At 34.9% G+C, this 27,197-nt stretch overlaps 1 protein-coding gene and 1 long non-coding RNA gene across 6 annotated transcripts; one reads left to right on the top strand and one right to left on the bottom strand.

Moving 5' to 3' along the window:
* Positions 1-372: 372 nt before the first annotated feature.
* Positions 373-5,017, bottom strand: LOC410189 (5'-nucleotidase domain-containing protein 3). Of its 3 annotated transcripts, XM_006569182.3 has the most exons (10): positions 4,852-5,017; positions 4,486-4,738; positions 3,244-3,419; positions 2,736-2,963; positions 2,242-2,244; positions 2,023-2,163; positions 1,777-1,934; positions 1,508-1,694; positions 1,301-1,441; positions 373-1,115 (listed from the first exon to the last, which is right to left on the bottom strand). In XM_006569182.3, the coding sequence occupies exons 2-10, from the start codon at positions 4,682-4,684 to the stop codon at positions 759-761; spliced, it is 1,590 nt and encodes a 529-aa protein (XP_006569245.1). In that variant the 5' UTR covers positions 4,685-4,738; positions 4,852-5,017; the 3' UTR covers positions 373-758. The 3 variants fall into 3 exon arrangements, with proteins under 3 accessions (XP_006569245.1, XP_016769867.1, XP_016769868.1); XM_016914378.2 differs by having other exon boundaries at positions 4,486-4,977; XM_016914379.2 differs by lacking the exon at positions 2,242-2,244 and having other exon boundaries at positions 4,486-4,977.
* Positions 4,012-12,248, top strand: LOC102654569. 3 transcript variants are annotated; one of them, XR_003305466.1, is made up of 6 exons: positions 4,479-4,620; positions 4,986-5,188; positions 7,726-8,224; positions 8,993-9,723; positions 11,244-11,416; positions 11,483-12,248. It is a non-coding gene; the product is annotated as an uncharacterized LOC102654569 (long non-coding RNA). The 3 variants fall into 3 exon arrangements; XR_001704439.2 differs by lacking the exon at positions 8,993-9,723; XR_001704438.2 differs by lacking the exons at positions 8,993-9,723; positions 11,244-11,416; positions 11,483-12,248 and having other exon boundaries at positions 4,012-4,620; positions 7,726-8,459.
* Positions 12,249-27,197: the final 14,949 nt, after the last annotated feature.

The following is a 27,197-nucleotide window of genomic DNA, read 5'->3' as shown; positions in this document are numbered from 1 at the left end:
TTTCATAGCAACAAAAATATTTTAGGTAGTAAATATAAAAGAATTATTTTATATTTGAAATTAAAATCACAGTTATTAGAAACGATCCTATTAACTTCAACTTTTATAGACTCTTATCATATATATATATATATATATCATTGTACTTTGTTACAAAATATAGAACAATTTTCATATGGCTGTTTTACAATATTTATAGTACATATATATTGCGATTTGATAATGAATATTATTTTTAACACTTACAATTAGTGTAATAAATTTTGTACCTGAATAAATTACTTGTATCTATTTACCATGAAGAAAAAAATAATCAAATAGAACAATTTTTAATCCTGAAAGTGTAGTATATTTTTTGTTTTATGTAGTTTCTTTTTTTTTTTAATATTTTATTTTTTAGCAATTTTTAGATATTTTAAACAATACCTGTAAACATAATGTACATAGATTTATTTTGAATCTTCGTAATGGAATTTTTTAATAAATCAATTATAATATTTTCAATTATATCTTCAATTATAATCTAAACAAAATTATCAATATATAAGTTATATGTAACAACATACTTCTTCGCAAAGTTAACATATTAAGCAGTCTAATATTCTCTTTTTATCTACATAAAACGCAAATGCGTTTTAAATATTTATTTTTTTAATATTTTTATTTCTTCTAGAATTTTCAATTGAAATATAGATTTTTGATTCATTTCTATCACATTTGATGCTTCTAATTAAAAATCTAAATATTAAAATTATACATTATACGAAATAACTTGTATATTCATGTGGCATTACACCTCTTCTTGGATAAAAAGTATGACTTGTTGAATATTCTAACAGATTCGTAATTGAACTCATATAAATATCGGCAAATCTGAAAAGTCTTCTTGAAAAATATGTAGGATTATGATATGTTCTGAACACAGATCCAAATTGTTTATTAAATACTCGTTTTATCTCGTTTCTTAATTCATCTCTTTCCTGGATCCATTCGTTGAGTATCGTTTGTACATCTGGCCCTTCATAATCTTGATGTTCTTCAATTAATCCAGTTAGCATTTGTAACCAATTTGCGTTTTCTTTAAATTTTGGATTATTTAACGTTGCAATTTCATGCTGTAATATATAAAAATATACTGTATATCTATATATAATATATATAAATAATATCCAATAATAATCAATTTTTAAAAATAACAATTTTTAGAAACGATAACAAATTTAAATAAAAATTCCATACAAATAATTGTTTTGATTTATACATATACATGTAATAAATTATAAATGCATTACAAATTTACCGTTAATTCTTTAATTATGGCTCCAGTTCGCCAACCATGTTCCAAAGTTACATCCGCAAGATCGCTATAAGGATGATCTCCAAAATATAATACTTGATGTCCTTGCCATCCGGTCATATCTTGTAATTGTTTAACCGTACCCTGATTTTAAACCCTAATATCAATCCTAGATATTATAAAAAAAAATGTAAAACGTTTTATACGTACTTCAAGATAGATAACCCCTTTTTCAAGTTTAGTAACTCGATCCCATAGCTGTGTTTTATTGATTTCATCATATATTCTGAGAGGTCGAGATTCTTCTGTAAAGAATTTTGGCTTCCTTGCTTGTACTATTACTACATCAAAATAATCTTTCCAATTATCACCAACTAAGAATTTCATTCCAGTATCACTAAAAAATAACATTAATTGTATGTAGCATTTTGTGGATTGTTATTATTATTATTATCATTATCATTCATCACAATACTTACACAAAATGGAAAGGACTGTTAGTTACCAGAAACATTTTTTTACTAGCCCTTTTAAGTCGATCAAAGAATCTTTTCAAATCTCTATTTTGTTCCAAATATTCAGAAACATTTTTTACTACCAATCCATGCATTATAGGATGACAACTTTGTACAGAGTTCTAAACAAGAAATATCTATCTTTATCAAAAACAATTGTAATTAATTTTTTAACTTTTGTATAGATAATTTTCTTTTCTTTTTTTTTACCTTTACATCTCTAAAAAGTATTTCAGGATGATAATCGATATGATTTCTAAGGAAATATTCCGTGACGTTACATAGAAGGCCCATCTCTGGCACCGAAAATAAGTCGGCCAATTGAACCATTTTTGTCCGGTGCAACGTTTCCTGAAAGAAATTTAATTCTCATTATACATATAAAATCTGTATAGAAATATATGTAGAAGTATAACTTATAATACTTACTTTCTATATTTTATGTTGAAAAAATCCGTCATGAAAAACATACAGTTGATGCGTGCAACAAAAACAAACAAATAGTTACATCAATTATTGTAAGTAAATAAATTCTTATATTCTCAATTTTTGTTCAGAATAAAATTGAAAAAAAAAAAATATACATATACAGATAATAAAAATTTTAAAAGAAAATTAAAATACATTCATGCATCTTTTCATATTGTTGAACATTATTGGATTTTTTATGTTATCCTTTTAAAATATTTTACATATTTATTGTTTCAGATACAGTCACAAATGCAAAATAAAAAGACTGAAAAATATCAAATTTCTGTATGGACAAACAAAGATAGGATAAAATTATAAATTTCAGGAAAATAACAATAACAAATAATAAAAAGAACGTATCAAGAAATTGCAATGGTAAACAATAACTTCTTTCATAAAAAAAGGGTAATTATAAATTAATTAATTATCAAGTTTCATTCAAGTATGCTTACATGAGAATGTTTGTGCGGTGCCTCTACATAAGCGATTGGTATTATCCGGTTTTTATAGAGTCTAAGGACCTCGTCGTCGGGTACTGGATGTAAACCGCGATAAACGGTGCCAAATTGAATTTGCAAGAAGCTGTCGAGTTTTAGCAGCAGACCCTTTTCGATGTCATAATGGAGGCCACGAACAGCGAAATCCTTCTTGTACTCGAGGTTGCAGATTCCCTCGGGGTACTGTACAGCCGATTAAACGAGTTTGCGTCAAGTTTCAATTGAAATTCTCGTCCGGCCGTAATTGTCGTTTGATTTTCGAGAAAATACTCCTGATGAACTAAATTTCGCGGGCAGAAATGAGTTAGAAACTTTCGTTCCCTAGTTTGAATTAGTAATCTTGCCGAGTTTCAAACTTTGTCGCGAAACGTTTTCAACGATTGATATTATTTATATATCAGAGAATTTTTTCCGTTCAATCAAAAAAAAAAAATAATTAGAAAATAAATGTATATGTGTATACCTTGTATTTTTGAATAAGCATATCACGTCCAAGATTGTACAATAAATAATCCATGGATGGCTTGTAACAAGCCAAGGTATAATCATAATCAAATCCATACACTTGGACTTCTTTCAAGTCAAGCTCATTGCAAGAAAATACTCCTTTCGGATTCACGTCTTGGGGAAGTTTCTTGGCTGAAAAAAGTTTATCGATATTTTAATTAAATGGAATAAATATTTTGAGATTGAATAAATTTTATTTGGAAAATATTATCCGATATGAAAAATAAGTCTTAATTTTATATGTCAATAATAAAATCAGTTATAACAGTAAATAATTATTGTGATATTTAATGTTACATCTTTTATCATTTCTTATAATTTGAAATCGGAATAATTATTTTTTTCTGTTTAATGTTTCCAGATATGATCAAATAAGTAATTCAAGATGAATACGAAAACAGAATATGATGTATGATGTTAGAGATATGTGCGTGATTTTACTTATGGCCTTGTGTACGAAATGTTTTTAACTAAATGGCAAGGTAACAAACGAGATTATTATTCTATTTCAATTTATGATAAGTCTGCAAATGCTCGAAACGAAATATTTCTTACGATCGTAGATTTTTCTATTTAATTTATTTTGCATTTTTTTTTACCAATTCTAAATATAAATTCTGATATACAAATTTTTTTTTCTAATAATTTTACTAAATTCACATAAATAAGCGATGATATTTAATTAATGCAATTTCCGTAATTTAATTCAATATTGTACAAATATGTTTTACAACAGTTATCTTAAAGTCTATAAATCATGGTTATTAGTACTCGTAATAATGAGAACTCTTAATGGATTCAATGCATCGTATTGAAGATTTTGGAAATTTGCCAAAAGCAATTGATAATAATGTTCTTTCATGCAACAGATATGTGAATATATGCACATTTTCAAGGAACAATCGATACAAGTATTTAATTTCAATAATTTCATTAAAAGTATAATCGAACACTTCCTGAAAAGGGGGATTTATTAATGTTAATCAATTATAATTTCCGCGTGTATAAATGACTATCAAGGTCTCGCGCCATTATCATCGATTTAAAATATCAAAGTATTTATAAATGCGCATGCTCGGACTCAAATGGCGCGGCAGAACACGTACAAGAGTGATCGAGACAGAATATTAGCGGGACTAGCGAAGCTGAGAAGGACATCGAAGTAAAATGGCTGCAGCAAGTGCCAACATATACTTACACTTGTACTTTTCACGTATCTTCTGGTAATTTTCGAGCATGATCTCGCGTGATATTTGACCACGATTAAGGGCACGGTCACCAATGGAACGCATGGACACAACATGGCTGCTAGACGCGCGAAGCAACCAAGACGGTAAGATATTTTCAACGAGAACAGGCGATGCTGCAGCTATGGCGAGGGTCCTCGTGTGCAGCATCACGAACGATTGGCGGGTATGCACCTATGATCACGGTGCTCAACGATTGGCGCTCTGCACGGCGGGAATTTCGAATTAGTAGAAGCGTGTTCGAGGCTTCAACGTTACTGATCGACTGAGGCCGCGTGTTGTTTTTGACGTTATTACTTAATTATAATTGAGCATACCGACTTGCACGCACTCTAACAATAAAATTGCAGCCCTCTCTTTTATCTCTCTGTTCTTCTCATGTAATATACATCTCTTTACTCGCTATTTATATTCTCGCCTCGTGTGTACTAATAAATGTCGAATTGTGCAGACTTCGCTTCGATACTGAAGCACGATAAGTGCTACGCACGCCACGTATGACCGACTGTCACTGTCTGCTGTGCTCGCTCGAGGGGATGAAGGGACTGTGTATGGTTCTGGTTCAATCATGTTTCACGCAATGTCGCCGATACATACGATCAACTGTCAAGTGGGGAAAGCGGTAATACCTAAAAGACGGAAATAGATATAAATGTAAGAATATAATACGTAATATGTTGCCAAGTGTATTTTCTTAAGTTTTGAAATTCTATTGATTTGTAGTGTGTTAATGCATTGACAATCTATAATCATTAGCGAATTTTCAATTTGCATGAATAAATATTGATTATCTTAATATCATGAAAAGAAAGGTGAATGTATTATTGAATAAATTTCGAAATGATGAATACATAATTATTTTAATTGAAAAATCTTATATTTCAGAGAAACATGATTTTGTATCTTCGTTTTATCGTCGAAACGAAATTATAATTACATATAATTACATAATATAATATAATAACTTAAATCAATGATTTTAATAAAAACAGATTAATTAATATTTGAATTCAACGAAGCAAACAAGAACTTGTTTGAGTCGGATGTATTTCATTTACAAAGGATCGATTAGAATGTTAGATAAAATATTCTAATTATTTGTCTGACATACGCTATGTTTTTTGATGCGTAATACGTCATCTTGTAAATCGCAGAAAAACATTGTGTGCGCACGCATCTACAACTGGCATGTGTCGCTTCGATCTCCTACCTGCTGATATTTGAGCTTTCTGTAATTGTTATTATCTTCCTAGCACTGTGTCAATATTATGATTAATGATCGGTCGCGTTCTTCCAACGGCCATTCTCGCATTTCCACTTCCGTATGTTATTCGCAATTATTCCTGACACAATTTTCACGATTAATTATAAGCAATGTGCGTATTATAATACCAGTAGTTGCGAGAACTTTTTGCCTCTGCATATTTTAACATAAATATCCTTTCATTTTTATTAGAAATTATGTAGGCAATTTGTAGGCGTTGAGAATTGAATATATATTCATTTTTTTTTTTTTCGATAAAATTCTTCTGTTTAATTTTTTTATTTTTTAATATAAATTCTTATCTTTAAGAATTTTTAAAAATCTTTACTATATTTTTAAAATTAGAATTCGCAATGATTGTTAGAGTAAATAAGATAATAGGATAATAATGAGTTGTCATTATAAATAAAATAATGGATTTATATTAATAGATTATTTTTTTGTCTATACATGGATGAAGGAAATGATTTAATCTGATAAATCCATATCTAATCTGATATATCTAATATATAAATATCTGATTTTTTAATTTATTTTCAATAATCTATAAGTTTCTTACATAATATTCTAAATTATAATATTTCATAAAGAATATTAGAAAGTCAATTGAAATCATATTTTTCTTATATTTATCTATGGATTAACAATTATTGTAAATCTATGTAAATATATACATGAAATAATTATTTTTATAATTGTCTATCAATAAAATTAGAATTATCATTGATAAAGATGAAATAAATGATGCAGAAAATTTCTGAAAATTTCTAGATAAATAAATTATAAGATGTTTGCAATATTTGATTTTTTATGATATAATATATGTAAGTAAGTAAATAACTTTAATTAAATAATTTGATAATATTCATGGTGACGTGATTTTTCAGAGTAACGAAAAAAGTAAAAAAAAAAAAGAAAAAAAATTGAATAATCATCATATTCCCCTGGAATGGCTCATACGTAACGCTACTACTGGCACGTGACCTCGTTGTCTTAATCTAGCCCAGCCGTCGGTCGTCGTACTCTTCGTAATCTTTCTGATCGGTTGTACGCAGAAGCGCCTCTAGCGAAAAAAGTCTGATCAGAAATCGTTCCAGTATTTCACAAAGTAATTCGTTTCACGTTCGCGCATTCCATCTGTCGGTTGAAGAAAAAAAGAAAGAAAGAAAGAGAGAGAGAGAGAAAGAAAAAAAAATAATAAAAAAGAAAAGAAGAATAACGAAAAGGATTATGCACCGACTTTCCATTCTTTATGGAATGCAATTTCATGATACAGACTTTCTATGCTCTTCTGCACCTCTCACTCGACTCCACCCATCCGGCTGATTATCATTTTCGATAAATTCTTCTTTCTTTATGGTCTATTTATATATATATATATATATATATATATATATATATATATATATCCAGGGGAATTCTCGAGTGATTGATTTCTTTCAATTTTTCCACGAATCACGAATCTACCGCTTAATTTATTATTTATTTTGTTTACCTTATTTCCTTCGTTACACCACTTTTACGGTAGCAGTTCCCAGGATCGCGTGTGCCTTTCTTACAAACGAATATATATATATATATATAGTAAGTTTAATTGTAAAGCGATAAAACACGTTCCTGCGTGAAATTGGTCATCTTTCTATGGAAAAATTACTACCTTTCCTTAATCCAATAAAACAGTAGGATTCACGAAATTTATAGCTTTTATTAAAAGTATAACGTTGAAATAACAATAGAATTTAAATAACACAGGAGTTTCCATAGAAGTTTTACGTTTTTAAAAGTTATTAATCGTGGTATTATATTATATATAGTGAGATTATATTATCTCTCTAAGGGAATAAATTTTGAATGAAAATATTTATCACATACAGTACATACGGATATTAGATACCTCAATATATATCTAGAATATTTCATATTTCAGTGTCCATCTGCCGGGACGTTTTGAAAAGAAAGAAATGATCCGCACGGGAGCGAGGCGAAGCCTTATCTCGAACCGAAGTGTCACGTTACAAAACAGAAACATTGGGGATTCGACGATGTTTACCATGGAACGGCAACACACCACGAATCGGCGTGGAATCGAATGAGATAAAAGTCGAATGGGTGTTTCGTCCGGACGACATGGACGCCTCGTCTTCGACTCGTTTCTTGTTGTCACACACGGTCCCGAGCCGTGTACGCTCACGGATACACACACACACGCACACACGGTCCCGAGCCGTGTACGCTCACGGATACACACACACACACGCACACACGGTCCCGAGCCGTGTACGCTCACGGATACACACACACGGTTGGGCCGGTATACGTGGCAGGCAACACACGTATAGGAAGGCGAGGAACGCAGATTGCTAGAGGCGCTGTTCCGCTGACCTACTCTACGATTATCACTCACTATAGGCCGATCGCCGGTGCAGGTGCGTGTGCGTTAACTAGCGTTGCCAACTATACCTCCTCGAGGAAAGGAGGACGCGGTGCGGGGACGTAATCAAATAAACATTTTCGGTCCTTTTACCGATTTCTTCTCCTCCAACCCGATCTCTTTTCATCCAAATGTAATTTCACATCCCAACGAATATTTATCTCACGCTTTTTTACTCCTCAGAATTGCGATTATTGGACGATAATATTAATCTTTCTCTTGACGAGTTATATTGAAAGATTTTTCTTTGAAAAATTCATTATCTCGTGAAATTTCTACCGTGATACGCGTGTAATACGTCCATATTTCATCCCGTCAATATTTTCGATCGTTACATCGATCGATTGCAACGAGTTTATCCATTTATCAGCGTAAATGGACGTACCTCGATGCTTCGAACAACGTCTAATTTTCATCTTTCGATTGGACGGACGCAACGAGGACAGTGTAGCCATTGATTGAATCTAATCAATGATCGTTAGTAGTCTCAATGGTCTTACATTATTTACAGGCGGTATATAAAGTGTATTCACGAATAACTATTCTCGATATTATTCATAGATTTTCTTGGGCAATAATTTGTAACTAATAATAATCTAAATATCGATATAATATATATCGATTTTATCTCTTTTAAATTTTTTAAATTTCAAAGTAATTAAATTATTTCGTAAAACAATCAGGAATATTTATTTTGAATAATATGAATCTTTTTAAATTATAAAAAAAAATAAATGCATACATATATATATATATGTTTCAGTATTCCTTGGAAAGATTAACCCAAATTGCCAGAAGAGAAATGATTAATCGAGCGAAATTTTATATATATACGGAAGAGAACGAATACGGGAAAGAATATAGAAAAATAACGAATCAATAAGGAATCGATTATATTTTACTTTATGCACGTATCCGAGCGTTCTAAAATTCTATTCCAACTCGAAGCGCATAGAGGAGAAGCGAGGAGAGCAGAGACATCTATCTCAACATCCGTATTCTTTCTATCCGCGCTCATTTTTATCGTCGATCTCCTTCACGGCTCATCATCGGATTAACAGTTAATAATAAGAGTGTGCGCGAAGGTCGATGATTTCTGGCAAGTATCCGCGGCGAAAGTATGGCAGATCAATTTCGCGATGCGTGACCGACTCGAAAGCGAGCATGTTTTCTTCCCCCGATCTTTGCGCTTCTTTAATCTGGTCTATCCTCCTTTTTTCCCCCCACTTTTTCTCTCTTCCTTTTTTTGCCCATGCGCGCCAACGTCTACCAATGTTTTTCTCCAGCCTCGCCTCTGGACATACTATTCCGGCTTACTATACTACTCCGTTTCCATCTCTGAACAGAGCTGACAGAGGCGGTTCTGAAAACTTTCTAGCTGGCAAAAAGCGTTCGTCCCATTCGAATGCTCGTTGAAAATTCGGCAGTGAGTTTTTTTGCACCAAGTTGCGGTGTAACGAACAGCTCGGTTGCACGCGGTAGACGGTGTAAAAGGTTTGCTTCTCTTTTTTTTTTTTTTTTGGAGAAGAGAATTTATCGAATCAAGGTGACCTCCTTTTCGTTATGACACACCGTTCTGTTGTCGTCTATTTTCAGCGTTCTTTCGTTTCATTTAGATACGTAAGAGAGTTTTTAAATTTATTACGAACAACTAGGAGTATAAATATTCGTGTTATTTCTAAAAACGTTATCGAAAACGTTAGCTATTCCTAAGCTCGAGCAAACTCTAATTATAGTTCATAGTTCATGATACATTTAGCTTGTTATTAACGTTATAATTCCGCAATCGTGTTTATAAATAAGGGAGGGGGGAGGGGGAAAAAAGAAAAAGAAGAAGCGTAAACTTCTGAAAGATAAAACTCTTCCAATATTATTTTATGACGTCTCCGCGAACGAAACGGAGAACGATAAAATTTAATACACACAAGTTATACAAGTTCTACATTACGTTAGATAATAGATATTGTTATACATGTAGATAAAATTACGCCATTAAGGAAACCTGGTTGTGCGACGTGAACGTGTTACACACGTAGAGTAGTGTATTTTCAAACGTGCGCCTATATAAACGTGTTTTCGAGCATATTTTCAAACATATGTTTCATAATGCATCACGACTTTTTTATGTCGCGTCATCATATTTTCTCCCAACCCAGTGTTCTCTACTGCTAGAATTACCTCTCTGCAATATCTCACCGCGTGTAAAATAAAATATTACGATGACCAACATTGTGTGTGCGGCCAACGCAATATCGAATACTTGCCGTCTAAATCGTTTTCGCGAAAAAATACGAGAGAGAGAGAGAAGTGGACAATGATTCGATAAATAATTCCAAGTAACTTCATCGGTTTGGAAAGAGCGCGCGTTGTTATTTAATCCGCTGGCGTTGGTCGCGCAGAAAATAGACCGTGTCGACGAGCGCGCTATTAATAGACCGTTTTTTTGGACAAGCGTCGTAAAGATAACGCCGAGCCGTTGCCAAATTACAAGCAGCGCGGTTTCTCGCGAAACAAAATTGTTCGATTCCAGGGCACGAAGGCCGGCTAAAATGCTTGGCACGCGGATCCTCACCGCGGGTATGAATGATAAAATATTAAAATAGAAACGTGTCGAGCGGGGAACGCTAGTTGCTGTGACGGTGTTTTCCAGATTGAAAAGCAACCTTGACCCACTACTGGGAGGAGGCCACGTGGAGTTGTGCTATCGGGAAACCCGTACTTCGCGGTGTATACCTTTTCGGAATTATCGATTTCCTTTTTTTATTATTCGATTTGAGCGAGCGACAATAAGGGACCGGCATTCTTGCGCTCTGCATAACGACCAACGGAATGATGTAATCCGATCCTCTTATTATGAATTCCGCTCATCGCTACGCTTTTTTCTTTCCCCCCGTAAAGCGATGTTTATAAAATATCGACCCAAAATTTTCTTATTCGAATTTTGCAAAATAATCGACGTCTCATTTTATCCTCTTTTTTTGCATATCTAAAAAACCTCGTTGAATAAATCATAGAATAATCCTGGCTCGCTAATGGAATTGGACGGAGAGTTTGGAGTGGAAAGGAAGGAGAAAGAAGAGGCGTGAATTCCAACGTGTGTCCAAGAACGACGGTGACCCCGGTATAATAGGGGAAAGGGAAAGAGATACCTGTATATATAGAAATAGCAGGATCATCAATAGGTCACGTAAGTTCCGTACGTTTATCTCGATACTTTTTTCAGAATTGAAATTTTCTTTCCTCGTTTTCACAGTTGTTCTCGAGTCATCGGACGATCGATCGCCGTTTGGCAAGATCGCCGGCTGTTACCTAGATTTTTCGCCCGTGATTCCAAGAAACGATTCCCTCCCCCCCCCCCTCCTCGCCCGTTGTGCCGGTAAACGGATCACTAAGGCGACAGCCGTCGTTTTATCTCCCGTCCCGGGAGGAGGTAGCCAGTGTCAATCGAAACGGAGTCGAATCGGGCGATATACCTCTGGCTGAAGGATGGAGAGGCGCGCAACCGGCGCGCAGCAGCGTGGCTCGGGAGTATGGACCTTGCGAGCGGTCAAAGTCGTGGCCTACTTCACTTCCTGCCTTCGAAACTTTCTCCTCGTGGCGTCGTTCGTGCGTTCACGTTCGAGTGCCAAGGCCTAGCGATGGGATCAAGTTCAGCGCTCGGTGTATAAATATAATTCCCTATCGATCCCTATCTCTTCCCAAATTAAGCAACGGAACGGAATCCGTCTCTCTCCATAAATTTTACTCGATACTTTTTACTCGATATTTTTGGAGAATCGGATTTTCGGAAAAGCGGCAAATTCGAAATGCACTCGCTCGATCCCATCGCTATTGCCAACCTTCCATCTCCTTCCATCTCTTCCTTCCTCGCAATATGGATGATTGCGCCAATTATGAGAGAGACCCGTCGGATCTCGAGAAATCATTTGGATGTCCGGTTCCAGTCGATCGATTTATTTTGTTTCGAAGAGTATTCGGAAAAATTCATTGGAACGATTTTAATATATTTTTTTCCCAAAGGATATAAATAATTCAAAATTTTTTTTTATTATTATAATTTTTATCGTTACGTTTAAAGTAAATTTTTTTTTAGAGATTCGAGAGAGATCGTTTGATTTTGAAAGCGATAAATTTCATTTACCGATAAACGTTGCTCGAAGCAAAATCGAACGATTCTTCTCAATTCTTCTTCGTATGCGCGTAGGATGCGCGGCTAAAAAGTATTATTTGGGACGTTCCATTGGCCGAGTATCCGTCGCATCCGAGTATGGGCCACGATCCATAAACCGTGTATACGAACCGTGCACTGAACGCGTTATATTTACGTTTCGTTTAAAAAAATTCTGAACCGCGTCTAAAACTCGCCCCCTCTTTGTCAATCCCACTATCTATCTCCACAATTAAGCGTACGTTCATCGAGGTAAGGAAAAAAGGAGAAGAGAAGTAATCGAAATGAAATTCGGCCTAAAAATATTTTAAAAAAATATATTTTCCAATTGACAATTTGGTTTTTGAATGGTTTCGTTATCGAAAAACCGAGAGAGGAGAAAATAATAGATTAATAATAAAAGGTAATAATAATATTTCCTTCATCTCGAGTCTACTTTCGTTTATACGCTCCTTTTACATTTGCTCGACTTTCTCTCGCTCGATAAACGGTGGTATTCATTTCCAAAATTATTCCTTTTCCAGAGAAGAAAGAAGATTTTCCGTATTCCCTTCTCGCCTGTTTTGCTCGCCCAGCTATCTATATCGAAATTCATTTTCGTATCCCGCTCGCCGCGATCGCCATGTTCTGATTACTCGAGGAATCAGAGCGTCCTCTATAGACGGCCGCAGTAGATTAAATTTTAGCAAGTCACCAGTACACGATTCATCGCCGTGTTTCTCGTAATTAGCCACCGGTGAATGGATCCACGGTATCCGGAATATTTTTCCTCGAACAGAAGAAGAAGAAGAATAAGCGCAAGCGGTGGTTCGAATAACGTGTATTAAAAAAAAATTCATTTTCAAACAGGTGTGTAACAGGTATACGTTAAAATTTCAAATCCTCTTTTTTGAACGTTTACGGATTAAACGTTAAATATATGGGCAGCCGAGTGGATCGATAATTGGTCGGTAACGTTTCCAATGGTAATGTCGAGAAATGTAAATTTCTGTAAATTTTTTTAAAAAGCGTTTTAATTCCAATTTTATACAACATTTATCTTAATTTAAATCGTTATGAATTCGATCGATAAGTTTCTTTTTGTTTTAAATTAAAAAAAAAAAAATTAAGTAATTAATAATAATAGGAAATTCGCGCGAATTTTCAACACGTCCCACATGCGTTCCACGCGATAAGAGTCGAAGAGTATGAAAAGTGGAAACTTTCTACTCTTTTTTTTTTTTTCTTTTTCCTTTTTTAAACTTTTATATTAATTTTAACGTTCACGCGCGTGATATATACTCGCCAATCATTGATATTTATGGATTAATTTTAACCTATCTTTAATTTTAATCTATTGTTAATAATAATAAGTCTTAACTTTAGTTGCCAATTTATTTATTCCTTTCAATGTTTGAACGGTCGGTTATGCAGTATATCTTCTCACATTTTACAATTTCCAATTTGTTTAAGCTTGTATCCAAGCCTACAACGTATCTATCGGATAATTTATAGGTTAGAATCGTCGAGGACATCCCGCGTAGCGAATAGCCATAAATACTTTTTTTTCTTTTCTTTTAACAAGTTTTTTTTCCTTTTTCCCTTAACATCTGTCTCTGTCATAATTTTGCCCAGTTTTAGCTTCTATTATTCGAAGCCAGTGTCCAGTAAAATTATTATTCCACTCTCTCGAATAATACGATATTGCAACTAATAAATAATATATATTTAATAACGTGTAAAAATCTAATCTCCACGGTGTAATCTCTCGAACGATTCCGTAAAGAAGTTAATCGCAGCCTTGGTTAATGCACCTGCTAGGAAACGTGTACGAGGCCTCTCGTTAATCGTGCATAAATTCTCGCCGTAAAATTACACACGTACATGGCCGGAGAGCCATACAGTTCTTCTGCCTGTAAACGGGTCTAATGGCCGGTGAGTCAGTGATCGTATCCTGTTTCTACGTGTCTTCCAGCACAATCGATTCCGGATGCGGCCTCGCGAAAGCGAGCCTTCGAAAGAAGCCGATACTATTCTCCTCCCGTGTAACACGTAACTCGAATTCCACGCGGAGAAAAGCTGCGCCACTCCGTCTATTGTGGCCAATGTTGCCAACATTACAATCCGTCTGCCTCTCGGGTGAAATCACTCCGCTGTTTTCCCCCTAGCGCGAGTACAAAACTGGACTAATAACCGATTAAGAGGATCTTAACGTGGTCGTAAAAATCGAGGGAGACAGACGGTGTCTGACGATGCTTCGCAACCGTGCGAAAGGGAGCAGCACCGTATAACAATAACTATTCTTTCGTTCTAAAAAGAAGTTTGTACGTTTGTATATATATATATATCTTTTTGTACATATCTCTTCTTGTCTCGACTCTAATTCTGACGTGTTACGGCCAATGCGATAATTCGAGTTTCTTTTTTCTTTTTTAACATTATTTATTGTTATTACAAATCGCTTCGGTTCGTTCGACAACGATTGTCTCGCGTTTCGCTGTAATAACACGTCGGTAATTTTTTTTCGAAATCAATTTTCAATAACGATCCCGTCAAGATTTATATTTATATCGATCGCAACGGAAAATTATCAATTATTAAACGGGAAAAAAATATATGCGGGCTCGTCGATTAACGATATAATTAATAGGATATAAAGACAGGTATTATAAGAGCTTAAAATTGAAATATATACGCGTAAAGTCGGATGAAAGCATTTAACAGCGAGTATCTCGTACGGATCTCATACGCTTTCTCTTTTTCATTTGTTACTTCTTAATATTAATTCTTCCGACAACAACGCGCGCGGTACAGTAAGGTAGTACTACCTACTGTTTTGCCTACAAACACCAAACGCCAGCGAAACTATAATTAACATTCTTCCAAGCCCATTTTTTAACCATTACTTTCTCGACAATCTTTCTTAAATACCGTGTAACTATTATTTGTACTAATAATAGAAGAACATAAAGTAAAGAGTAATAAATTTCACTTGCTTTCTATCGTAAATTTATATTTCAATAACTAAAACACATTTTAGTCCGGATGACTTTCTTGCCGTTATTTTATTCCATTCCGATATCGATACCGAAATTATTATTATTACGTTACACGGATTATATACCCGTGATAATGGATAATTTTGGATTATCGAGTTTTAGAAAATAGGATAAAAAGAAAACTGCACGGTGGAAACAGTTAAGTCTTCACCCATACCGGAGAAATGTTTCGAACGGGCGTGAATAATTACCAACAGTATGTCCGGTCTACCTCCTTAAGAGCGTCCAGTGAATAAATAATTAAACTTTAACGCAAAACTCGGCGACCGTGGCATTCTTATATCCGTTATTTAAAAGCGGATGTCGGGACAAGAAACCGGATAACGCGTGCTCTCTAAACAATTCGACGATCATTGTATTATCGAGATTGTTATAATTGCGTAATTCGACGCGCTTCAGTGTCTACTTCGAAATAATAAAGAAAGATTATACGTTGAGAAATTAAGAATTCGTGTTCTCGATATATTTATTCTTCACAGCTGTATTTTGTATTTGCCACTTCCTCTCCATTTATACTTTTCCGATATAGTAATCGAAATTTCTTACGAAACAATATAATCGTAAAAGTACGTGGCACGATAAATGTGTATATTTTGTACGATGTATAAAAATTGAAAAAAATATAAATGCAATGCGATAAAATAATAAAAAGATTTATTAGAAAAAAGAATATATACACGAAAATAAAGAATATATAATAGAATATTTACACGTACAAAAATTTAAAAGTGTATATAAAGGTATATGGGAAAAGTAAGTACATTTTGTTTAATTGCGCAAAGAAATTCAAATCGATAATATTAATAAAATTTGGATATTAGCGCCATCTCGCGTTTGGATCGCGGAAGCTTCGATTTGTTATTAGCGTAGCAGAATGTGCAAGGAGGTATGCGAAGTCGTAGACAGAGAAATCAATATTGTGCGAGAAGGATAGAAAATATTTTCCGCCATTTTTCAAGGAAAATTCATTAATTATCAGTTTTTTACGCAAAATTTCGATACTTTTAAGCTCGAATCTTAAAGCTGGAAGTTTAAGCATGTTTCTTGAATCAATTTTAATGTGAAATTCTATTCAATTAATTATTTATTAACGATTATCGACGAAGAGTTAGTGAACTCGTACTCCGAAATCGAATAATCGATTTATTTTTCCGAAGAACGAAGAAATTACGAATAAAAATTCTACTAGAAAATATAGGAGAAAATAATAATTTCAGATATATATTCCTATTTATAAATAAAACTATATTAATAATAAATTAATGAAAAACATATTATTTATCGATAATCCATATGACGCACGAATTAACAAATAATTAATTGAAAAGAATCTGTGGTTGAAATTAAAACGAGAATATTGCCAAAGGCGTTAGCTTTAACATGCTAGCTTAAAAGTGCATAGATTTTCATTAAAAAACCATTAATTAATTAATTTTCAACGTGGTCGAAATGGTGGAAGGTATCAGGAGCTACATAACCAAAACTAGTGGCACGTCTTCTCTTCGTGACGTCACGAATACCTCCTTGCGCATTCTGCTACGCTAGTAACAAATTGGAGCTTCGCGGATTCAAACGCGAGATGGCGTTAATTGTCCTAAATTCGTCGATTTCGAGTTTGTTTTATCTACGAACAGAATGAATATACGATTAAAGAAAGCAACAATTTTATAACGTAGTAACAATTTTATAACGTTCTTTACGATATAAATATATATATATATACATTCATTTCTGTTCGACTTTATACTTACTTAAATACTTACTTAGATATCTGAATAAATACAGAAATAAAATTATCAGATAAATATAAATATAAATCACGTTTTTCGAGGTCATTGAATTCGTATTCACCATGAATTTTTTATCTTCGATTTACATAGACGGAACATTTTTATTCATTTTCTTCAAGTATCGTAGAAATTATAATATCGTAGGCACGGATCAGCATACCTCGTATGAAAGTCGACTGTCTCGTACTGTGTCCGTTATTCTATTTACGCTCGGAGGAAACCCGAGGATTCCGGATGCACGGGGTGCAGCCCGGGTGAAAGTGAGTTCAGAGGCGTATTCGTGCGTCAAGAGGTTAAAGGATAGATGGCGCGAGGACATCGTTTTCGATTACAATTTTTCTAATTTCAAGTGGAAAAGAAGAGAAAGAAAAATTAAAACGATAAATAATACAATTTCACTTTCTCGGAACGGAAAAGACAACTTTTCAAACGTAACAATACAATTCGCGTATCTGAAAGACGAGATCGAGAAAGAGAACGAAATTGAGATCTGAAACGAATATCAATTTCAGATTAAGGAAGGAAGGAAGGAAACGTGGCTGGAGGACTAAAATAGACACTGTGGGTGTGATGCAAAAGGAGGAAAGCGAGCGTGGTGAGAGTGACTTGTCCCATTCGATCGATATTAATCTCCTCCCCCCTCCCTTCCCGTATTAGGAGTAACCGGAACTAACCGGCATCGGTATGCGAGGAGGTGTATAGCGTAGTGCGGTTAATAAAAGTGAAAAACGAGAGTGGGGGGAGGGGGGATTCCCTATCCGTGTCGTCGGAGAGAACAATTTGAAAATTACACGGGCGCGAGAAAGCGAGTGACCCGCCATCCTGCGATGACTCATTGTCACGCGATTCGTTCGGGAAGCGGGCGGTGAAAATTTACGCGTAGGTGGTGAAAGTGAGCGAGCCTCGGCCCGCACGATGACTTAAACGAGACCGGTGCAATAGACGTCAAATGTCGCGGATTCGTATTCTCGCGACAGGAGAAGTGTTCATCGAGCTTTATCGGAAATTTAATCGAAATTTTCCATTCGAAAAGAAATTTTTTTTCCCAAAATTTTCAAAACACCGTTCCATCGAATTTCTTTTCCCCTTCATCTATCGAAGGAGATCGTTCGAAATTATCGCGGAAAGCGCATTATTCTTCTTCTCCCTCCCCGGTCGATCGGTTAAAATGGCTGCTCGATTTTTCTCTTTCTTTCTTTCATTTTTTTTTTCTCTCGCCACACAATGACGATGATAAACGATCGTCTGCCTCTTACCTAAGAGAAATCCTCGATCTATCATTCCGCCTCCTTCCTCCTTTGATCTCCTATTCTCTCGCGCGTTGGGAAAGGTCGATTCTCGATGCTTTCGCGCGCGTGCGGCGGGGATCACAAAGTGAAACGGGTTCGATCCTTATCTCCAACTTAACCGCGTATGCGGAATGTTGGAGAATAGATGCAGCCTCGGAACTGTAACAACTTTCAATTTTACGTTTAAGCGTCTCGGAGGTTGGAAAGGGGGGGGATTTTTCCAATTTCGTTTCTTTTCTTTTTTCTTTTTCTTTTTTCTTTCTCTTCCACCGCGTCGAACGTGCGCCATTGTTATCGTTGTATACATTGTCGGATCGACGTTGCTTACTAAAAATCGAAAAGTGGCCGAGGATAATTTTCTCATTTATAGCATAAAACGGCATTGTAACGAGAAAAGTGAAACTTTTCGTACTTGTGCCGTTCTAACGATCATCACGGGACGTCCAACATCTATCGAGACTGAAAACAATGGAAGAAAGCGTTTTACTTAATATAATAAAAATTTATTAGCCATTGAACCATTCGTAATTATACGCGCGTCCCGTTTATCAATTAAGTAATTCTTCATTCTCCACTCCTGTCGCTAATTTTCTAATGAATTTTTCAAAAAAAAAAAATCCACAACTCGAACGCGAATCCCATATCTTTCCATACGATATATTCCAATATGATAATAAATCGAGTTTCAATTCGATATTTAAATGAAAAAAAAAATAATAATAATGGAGTAGAAAAACTTTACTCGAACTACTTTCCATCAGGAACAAAACTCATTTTTCGAAAAAATTTTTCTTCTTTCGAGCAATCGAAACCGAGGAAAGAATTTTCAGAAGAAAAGAATCGCTTCTGAAAGTTTCATCCTCTCTCGTCATATTGCGATTCTGTCAATTCGAGAATATGTCGATGAGTATCCATTATCGTACGGTTAATCAAGGAGAGAGAGAGAAAGAGAGAGAGAGAGAGAGAGAGAGAGAGAGAGAGAGAGAGAAGTAGAACCACACACACACACACACACACACACACACAACACACACACACACACACACACACACACACACACACACACACACACACACACACACACACACACACACGCATATACACACACACACACACACACACACACACACACACACAGAGAGAGAGAGAGAGAGAGAGAGAGAGAGAGAGAGAGAGAGAGAGAGAGAGAGAGAGAGAGAGAGAGAGAGAGAGAGACGTTCAGGAAGTATCGATACATCTTCCTCAGGGCGACAAGAGGATCAAAAGCGGGCGAAGTGATAAAGATGAACGGGTCTGGAATATCCCTCTATTCCCGGACAAGGGAATTACAAATTAGCTATCGTCATTTGTCACGAGTCATCGAACGGCTCTCCTCTTTTTATCCATCTCTATATTCTGCCATCATTAATTTCCATAGTGAACCGTCACCATGACCGTTTCAATCTTGTTATTATTTCTTTTTTCTACACGTAGACGAGAAACGTAAAATGGAACGATCGTAAATAATAATAATAATAAGAAGAAGAAGGAGAAAAAAAAAAGAAATTTGTTCTTCGAACGGACACAGCATAGAGTCGTGTGGTGTTCGTCGAAGGTTTGAGTAAAGGTAATTTATTTGTAATCATCGACAGCATTTCCCGTGTAATAATTTGTCAAATTCTTGGAACGATTGTACGTCAAATTCTTTATTGGAGCGCTAAACGCGTTAAAAGCGCAGCTTCTTGGAGGTATGGAGCGGCGCCAATGGCGCTGATACCGTCCAGCCGTTGAAAACCGTTTCTTCGGGCGATTAGCATACTACATACAGGCACAGTGACACACTAAGATCCTGTTTATCTATCGTGCTTTCCTTTTTTTCTTCTTCTTCTTTCCCTTTTCTTTTTCAAGAATTTTTCGATCACGACTATATATTTCTTTCCTTTTTCTCAGAACAGAGAGACACTTTTTTCCCTTCATGCGCCCCTGATCCCCGATCTTTCTCGCGAGTAGAAAAAAAATGTTTCAAATTAACCGAGGAGTGGACAAGAGAGGGGATAAATTAATTGTACATACAGCGATGAAACCGATACTTTACTCGGGTTTTGATCGAAACGAAGGCGCTCCAGATACGTATCATCACGGCAAAAAACGAAGAAGCAGCGAGCGAAATTTATGGCCGGGGAGAAAAGTTTATGGCGGTAATGGATTATTACAGGATGGATATCGAAGCTCCGACTACACGGGGAGCAAGAAGCGCGGAATGGAATTTCGAGAAAGGTTCGTCAATTGCGACAAACGGGTACGACTTTCACTCCATTTGAACCGTAGGTGGGGAGGGGGCACGGTACGTTTCTTCTCAAATTTCTTCTCTCTCTCTCTCCCATTACTTAATTCAACGAATTCGCTGTTATTCTTATTTGTTCGTCTTAATTAAGAACGAAAGAGAACGATGGAGCACGTTATTTTCAATTTTTCATCGCGCGAAATGTTTATCATTCAACGTGCTGTCGACGCGAAACGATACATCACACGCACGTATATATACACAGATCGTAAACACGACGGGTAATGAAATTCAGACAGACAGCCGCGCACAAACGTAAACATTTTCGCGACCGCGATTAATCCAGTCGGCCGTCTCGCATCGGAGAAGCGACAACTCCGACTAAAAGGAGTTTCGATCACGAGGGTGGCTTGACGAAGATTTATATCCAATCGCGGTAATTAATCCGATCCATCGACGTGCATTTACACTCGCGCGCGTTACGTCCACGTCGAGGGACGAGACCACGACGAGAGCGAGAGAGAGAGAGAGAGAGAAGAAAGCGAGTGACCCAAAACCGCGAAAGATATCGAAACAACACGACGAGATGTTTTCGCCGCCCACGAGCCATTGTCTTCGAACGAAAGATCGAGTCAGATGTACGTCCCCACTCTCTTGTTTGCTGCTTTTTCTTCGTCGCGCCTGTGTGCGATCACAATTTCGAACCAGAGTCGATAAAGAAAGGAGGAGCACGAATTTTTCTTCGTTTGCATCGCGCGATTAGCGGCCGGCCGGTCTACGGGCTGGGAGAAAGTTGGTTCAAGGTGAGCCGTGGTGGCGCTACTTGTAGCTCGCCGAGACGAGAAGTCGCAACACGGTCTTCCTCCCCTCTTCCCCTCTTCCCTCTTTTCGGCGGAGACGGGTCGCTCGCGCGTGGTCGCATCGCTTTGGGGGAATTTACACGCGTAAAATCGTGGAAGCGATGTAACGAGGCCGATGGACGCTATCGTTCCGCCCATCTTTTTCGCAGTCGTAAACCGTAATTTACAATCTATTAACGCGTAGCGAGAAGATAGCAGCTAATCCGAAAGATGTTTTCTCATTTGTTTAATTATTCCGAATGGCGTTGTTAAGTAAGTTTACCATAGCATAATTGGATTTTATATTTATTGAACTTGGTATTTTCCAATTCTATTAACGCGTATCCCATCCGAACGTTTATTTCCTCAATACGAATAGCGTTATTGATTACAATGTTGGCGTACCACTTTTCTCAACGTTTCTTCAAAGTGATATACGGCTCCGTATGTGGGTTAATCCCCGTTTTTTTCTCCTTCTTCTCTTTTTTCCTTCTCCTTTGCATAACATCATCCTCACCTTCTTATTACAAATCCTCGTTAAATCCTCGTTGATCTTTGACGCGTCTAATGATCCGTATACAGAGACAGAGAGAAAGAGAGAGAAAGAAAGAAGAAGAAAAGGAAAGAAAAGGATCGCTCGGGAAGCAACTCAGTGAAAGCTTCCAAGTTCAACTAATTAACGGCTGACGGTGTTGCCGTTTATTTGACTGGGAATCGATGTAACGTAACTATGCGTGTGACGTAACTATCGTAAAAGAGCGACGATGACAAATTATTATTATGCAGTTATATTATGCACAAGGATTACATTATGTCGTCGCGTGACGTAATTAAAAATTTTCAAGGAAGAGGAGCAGGAAGAGGAGGAGGGGGGGAAAAAAAGAAAGAGGAAAAAAACCACCGTGACGAAATATCTTATTCTTCCACAACTTAACAACAGTCGCTTCAGAAAAAAAAAAAAAAAAGGAAAGAAAGAAAGGAAAAAAAAAACAAAAATATCCTCGTTCGAATGCGAAACACGCGTGAATCATATCTTAACGTTATGCATATTTCAGTTCCATACAGGCTGACATACTTTCGTTTTCCATTCATTTATCGCCTCTCCCGATAATCGTTTCCTTTGTGCCATTCCATTTTTTTTTCTTTTTCGCTCACCAACACCTTCGCTCACATATTTCATTTCAATCGTTATCCACGATATTTAACGATTAAAAGAATCGATCGATCCACCTGTTCCTTTTTCCTTTTTTCTCCTTTTTTCGGTCTCGAAAGTGTGCCAGGACCAAATCATCCATCCAGGCCGGTTTAACGAAACGTTCGCGTGAAATCGGGCGTGAATCGGCGCGCTTCTCGACATTCCTGCGCAATTCGGTGGCGCTCGAAGCCGCCGAGAAAATCGGTCAAACGGCGCTGCCCCCTCCCCTCCCCGCTCCTCGCTCGCCGACCAGGATTCTTCCACGCGCGAGCAGTTTCGTGCGCGGAAATTTCAAGCGTTCGAAAATGTTGAGGGAGGGAAAAAGGGAAAAAGAGGAAAACGATCTCGTGGATTATTTATTATTCGCTTCGATTTCAACTTTTAGAATTTTCTCCTCCTCAATATGGATGCTTTCTTCCTCGGTCGGAGAAATTTTTCCACCCGCCTCTATCCAAGGGAGAGGGGAGGCTTTCCTCGCGAGGAGGAAAGTAAAGGAGCCGGAACTGTTATTCCTCTTCGGTTTCTTCTTTCTTGAAGCACGTTCGTGCTAGCTCTTATCGAAGAAAAAAAGAGGGAGAGGAAGGGAAAGAGAGAGAGAGGAAGAGGAATTATCGAGCTGTCCGTCTGTCAGCAGGTGGCGAGGCATCGAGACACCGTTGTTTTTAAAAGCGGGAAGACCTTTTTCCCGCCAGATTGAAAGCATTCGAAAAAGGAAAAAAAAAAAAGAAAAATCGACGTGTCAATTTCCCGCGTTACTTTATCCGCCGTACAATGTCAAAGCCTGCCGTTGACCCTCTCGGTCGGGGAAAAAAGGGGATGAAAGGGAAAAACCAGGGAGAGAGGAATTGTTTAAAACAATCGTGGACCATTGTTACCTTCCTCTCTCTCTCTCTCTCTCTCTCTCCCCTTTTTCGCCTAGTCAGTGATACAATATCGTCCACAAGTAACGATTTTATTCAAATAAAAATCTTTGCCACTTTTTTTTTAATAAATTGTAATAAATCGATAATTCATAGAAATTATTGAATAATGTAAATAGATAATGTTATATCGTATGAATTGGCGGGAAATTGATTATAAAATTATAGGATCGTGGAGAGGGAAGGATTTTCATGAAATTCATTGTTTGTGAATGAATTTTTGGTTTGTATAATTTTATCCGGATGGATAAAAATAATAATTGAAAATAATAATCGAGGCAATGATAATTAGTTCAATAAGGAAAATTATTTATCGCGAATTATGGCAACTTTTTTTGTTTTTATATGAACGGAATAATTGTTTTTAGTAAAAGAAAGTGGCACGTATGGGTTTTTTGGTGTAAAGAGAGAAAAAGAGAAACTAGTTCGTCGATAAGAAAAATAATGGATAAGAACATGAATGTGTTTTTTAAAAAAATAAATAATATATATATATATATATATTATTTTCTAATAATATTATTTTATTTTCTAATAATATATATATATATATATATATATATATATATATATATATATTATTAGAAAACAATAATCGATAATGTAATGATAATGTAAAAATAAATAATATATATTGGAATAGAAAACAATAATCGATAATGTAATGATAATGTAAAAATAAATAATATATATTGGAATAGAAAACAATAATCGATAATGTAATGATAATGTAAAAATAAATAATATATATTGGAATAGAAAACAATAATCGATAATGTAATGATAATGTAAAAATAAATAATATATATTGGAATAGAAAACAATAATCGATAATGAGACGATAACAGAAGAATAATTGATTTTTAAAAAAATAAATAATATATATTGGGATGGAAAACAATAATCGATAGTGTGAAGAAGAACAGAAGAATAACAGAAGAATAATTGATTTTTAAAAAAATAAATAATATAATCGATATTGATAATTGGATATTGAAATATCGAATAATTGATTTTTAAAAAAATAAATAGCACGTTGGCTAAAGGAAAAATATAGGAGAACAATTTACCAGAATGTCAGTTTCTTTAATATTTACGCTTTACACGAGTGGAATAATTGATTTTTAAAAAAATAAACAATATATATATATATATATTGTTATTGGGATAGTGCAACGATAAGAGAAGAATAATTCACAGAATGGCAACTTTTTGAATATTTATACGAGTGGAATAATTGATTTTTAAAAAAATAAATAATATATATATATATATGTTATTGGGATAGAAAACAATGATCGATAGTGCAACGATAAGAGAAGAATAATTCACGAATGCCATGCTTTTTGAATATTTACACGAGTGGAATAATTGATTTTTAAAAAAATAAATAACACGTTGGCTGAAAGAAAAATATAGGAGAACAATTTACGAATGCCAAAATACGATTTTTAAAAAAATAAATAATATATATATATATTATTAGGATAGAGAAAACAATAATCGATAATTCTAAATTGAAATATCGAATAATTGATTTTTTAAAAAATAAATAAAATTATGTTATTAGGATAGAGAAAACAATAATCGATAATTTTAAATTGAAATACCGAATAATTGATTTTTAAAAAAATAAATAAAATATAATAAATAAACAATAATTCGATTTTGAAATCGAATAATTGATTTTTAAAAAAATAAATAAAATTATGTTATTGGGATAGAAAACAATAATTCAATATTGAAATCGAATAATTGATTTTTAAAAAATTAAATAAAATTATGTATATTATTGGAATAGAAAACAATAATTCAATATTGAAATACCGAATAATTGATTTTTAAAAAAATAAATAATATATATATATATATATATATGTTATTAGGATATTGAAATATCGAATAATTGATTTTTAAAAAAATAAATAAAATATATATGTTATTAGGATATTGAAATATCGAATAATTGATTTTTAAAAAAATAAATAACATATATATGTTATTGAGATAGAAAGCAATAATCGATAATTCGATATTCGATATTCGAAATCGAATAATTGATTTTTAAAAAAATGAATAAAATATATATGTTATTAGGATATTGAAATATCGAATAATTGATTTTTAAAAAAATATATATATGTTATTGCGATAGAAAATAATAATTCGATATTGAAATCGAATAATTGATTTTTAAAAAAATAAACAATATATATATGTTTTTAAGATAGAAAACAATAATTCGATATTGAAATACTGAATAATTGATTTTTAAAAAAATAAATAAAATATACATGCTATTGGGATAGAAAACAATAATCGATAATTCGATATTTCAATATCGAACAATTGATTTTTAAAAAAATAAATAACATATATATGTTATTGAGATAGAAAGCAATAATCGATAATTCGATATTTCAATATAAAAAATAAATTTTAGCACATTGGTTAAAAGAAAAATACATGAGAACGATAATCGATAATCGATAATCGAACCAGCTGGTCGATAAGAATAACAATAATTCTTTTTTTTCCTCAGCCTTTTTCCGCGACGCCGACCGAGTCGAAACGCGGAGCGTGCCGCTGCCTGCCACCACTTTTGAGAGGCGGTGTAGCGCGAATACGGGGACGACAAAGCAAGATCCGTGTGAAAGCCGAACACGGGGTCTCCCGTGAATGGGCCGGTGACGTCAACCGGCCGCATGGAAAAATTGCGCAATTTCACCGCTCCGCGCCTGGGCGAAATTCGTCCGGCCTCGGCTTTCTTCCGGAATCGGAACCAACGCGGGAAAAAGTATATATATAATATATATACTTTTTATAATATACTTTATATACTTTATAATATTTATAATACTTTTATAATATATATAATATATCCTTAGCGTTAATTAGAATCTGATCTCCCTCGAATCGTAATCGTAATTTCCCTCGAGAATGGAACGTAATATCTCGAAATTTACCGCCCGGTCTCGAACGACTTGCGTTATCGAATTGTCTCATTAAGATAACTCTTCCCCCTCCCTTCTCTTTTTCTGCGTGGAAAATATATCGAGGCTCGTCGCATTCTCGACATTCGCCACGCTCCACGGAAATAATCTACGAATCTGGGTCGACGATCCGGATTTAGATTTTGTTAAATGTTATCAAATATGTATATTAAATATCGATTTTTTTACAATTGCTCCTCGACGTGTTACTCTTTCGATCGATCGATTTCTCGAAAGGGAAAATTATATAGTAAATGGAAAATGAATAAATATATATATATTTTGTATTGTTCTCCATACAGGCAGCTTTCTTTCGCAATATCCGATTTCTCTGTAATTAAGATGTCCGTCACTCGGTCCCCACGTTTTCACGTACGTTTTTTAATCGTAGATCAGCTGATGTCCCGAGCACAATAATTTCGTCAAGGATTTAAAAAGTTACGGTGACCGTGAACCGCCGCTGGTTGCCAACT

This window comes from Apis mellifera, linkage group LG10 (genome assembly GCF_003254395.2).
Source record: "Apis mellifera strain DH4 linkage group LG10, Amel_HAv3.1, whole genome shotgun sequence".
NCBI classification, from domain to species: domain Eukaryota; kingdom Metazoa; phylum Arthropoda; class Insecta; order Hymenoptera; family Apidae; genus Apis; species Apis mellifera.
This window is presented reverse-complemented; position numbering and strand designations above follow the sequence as displayed.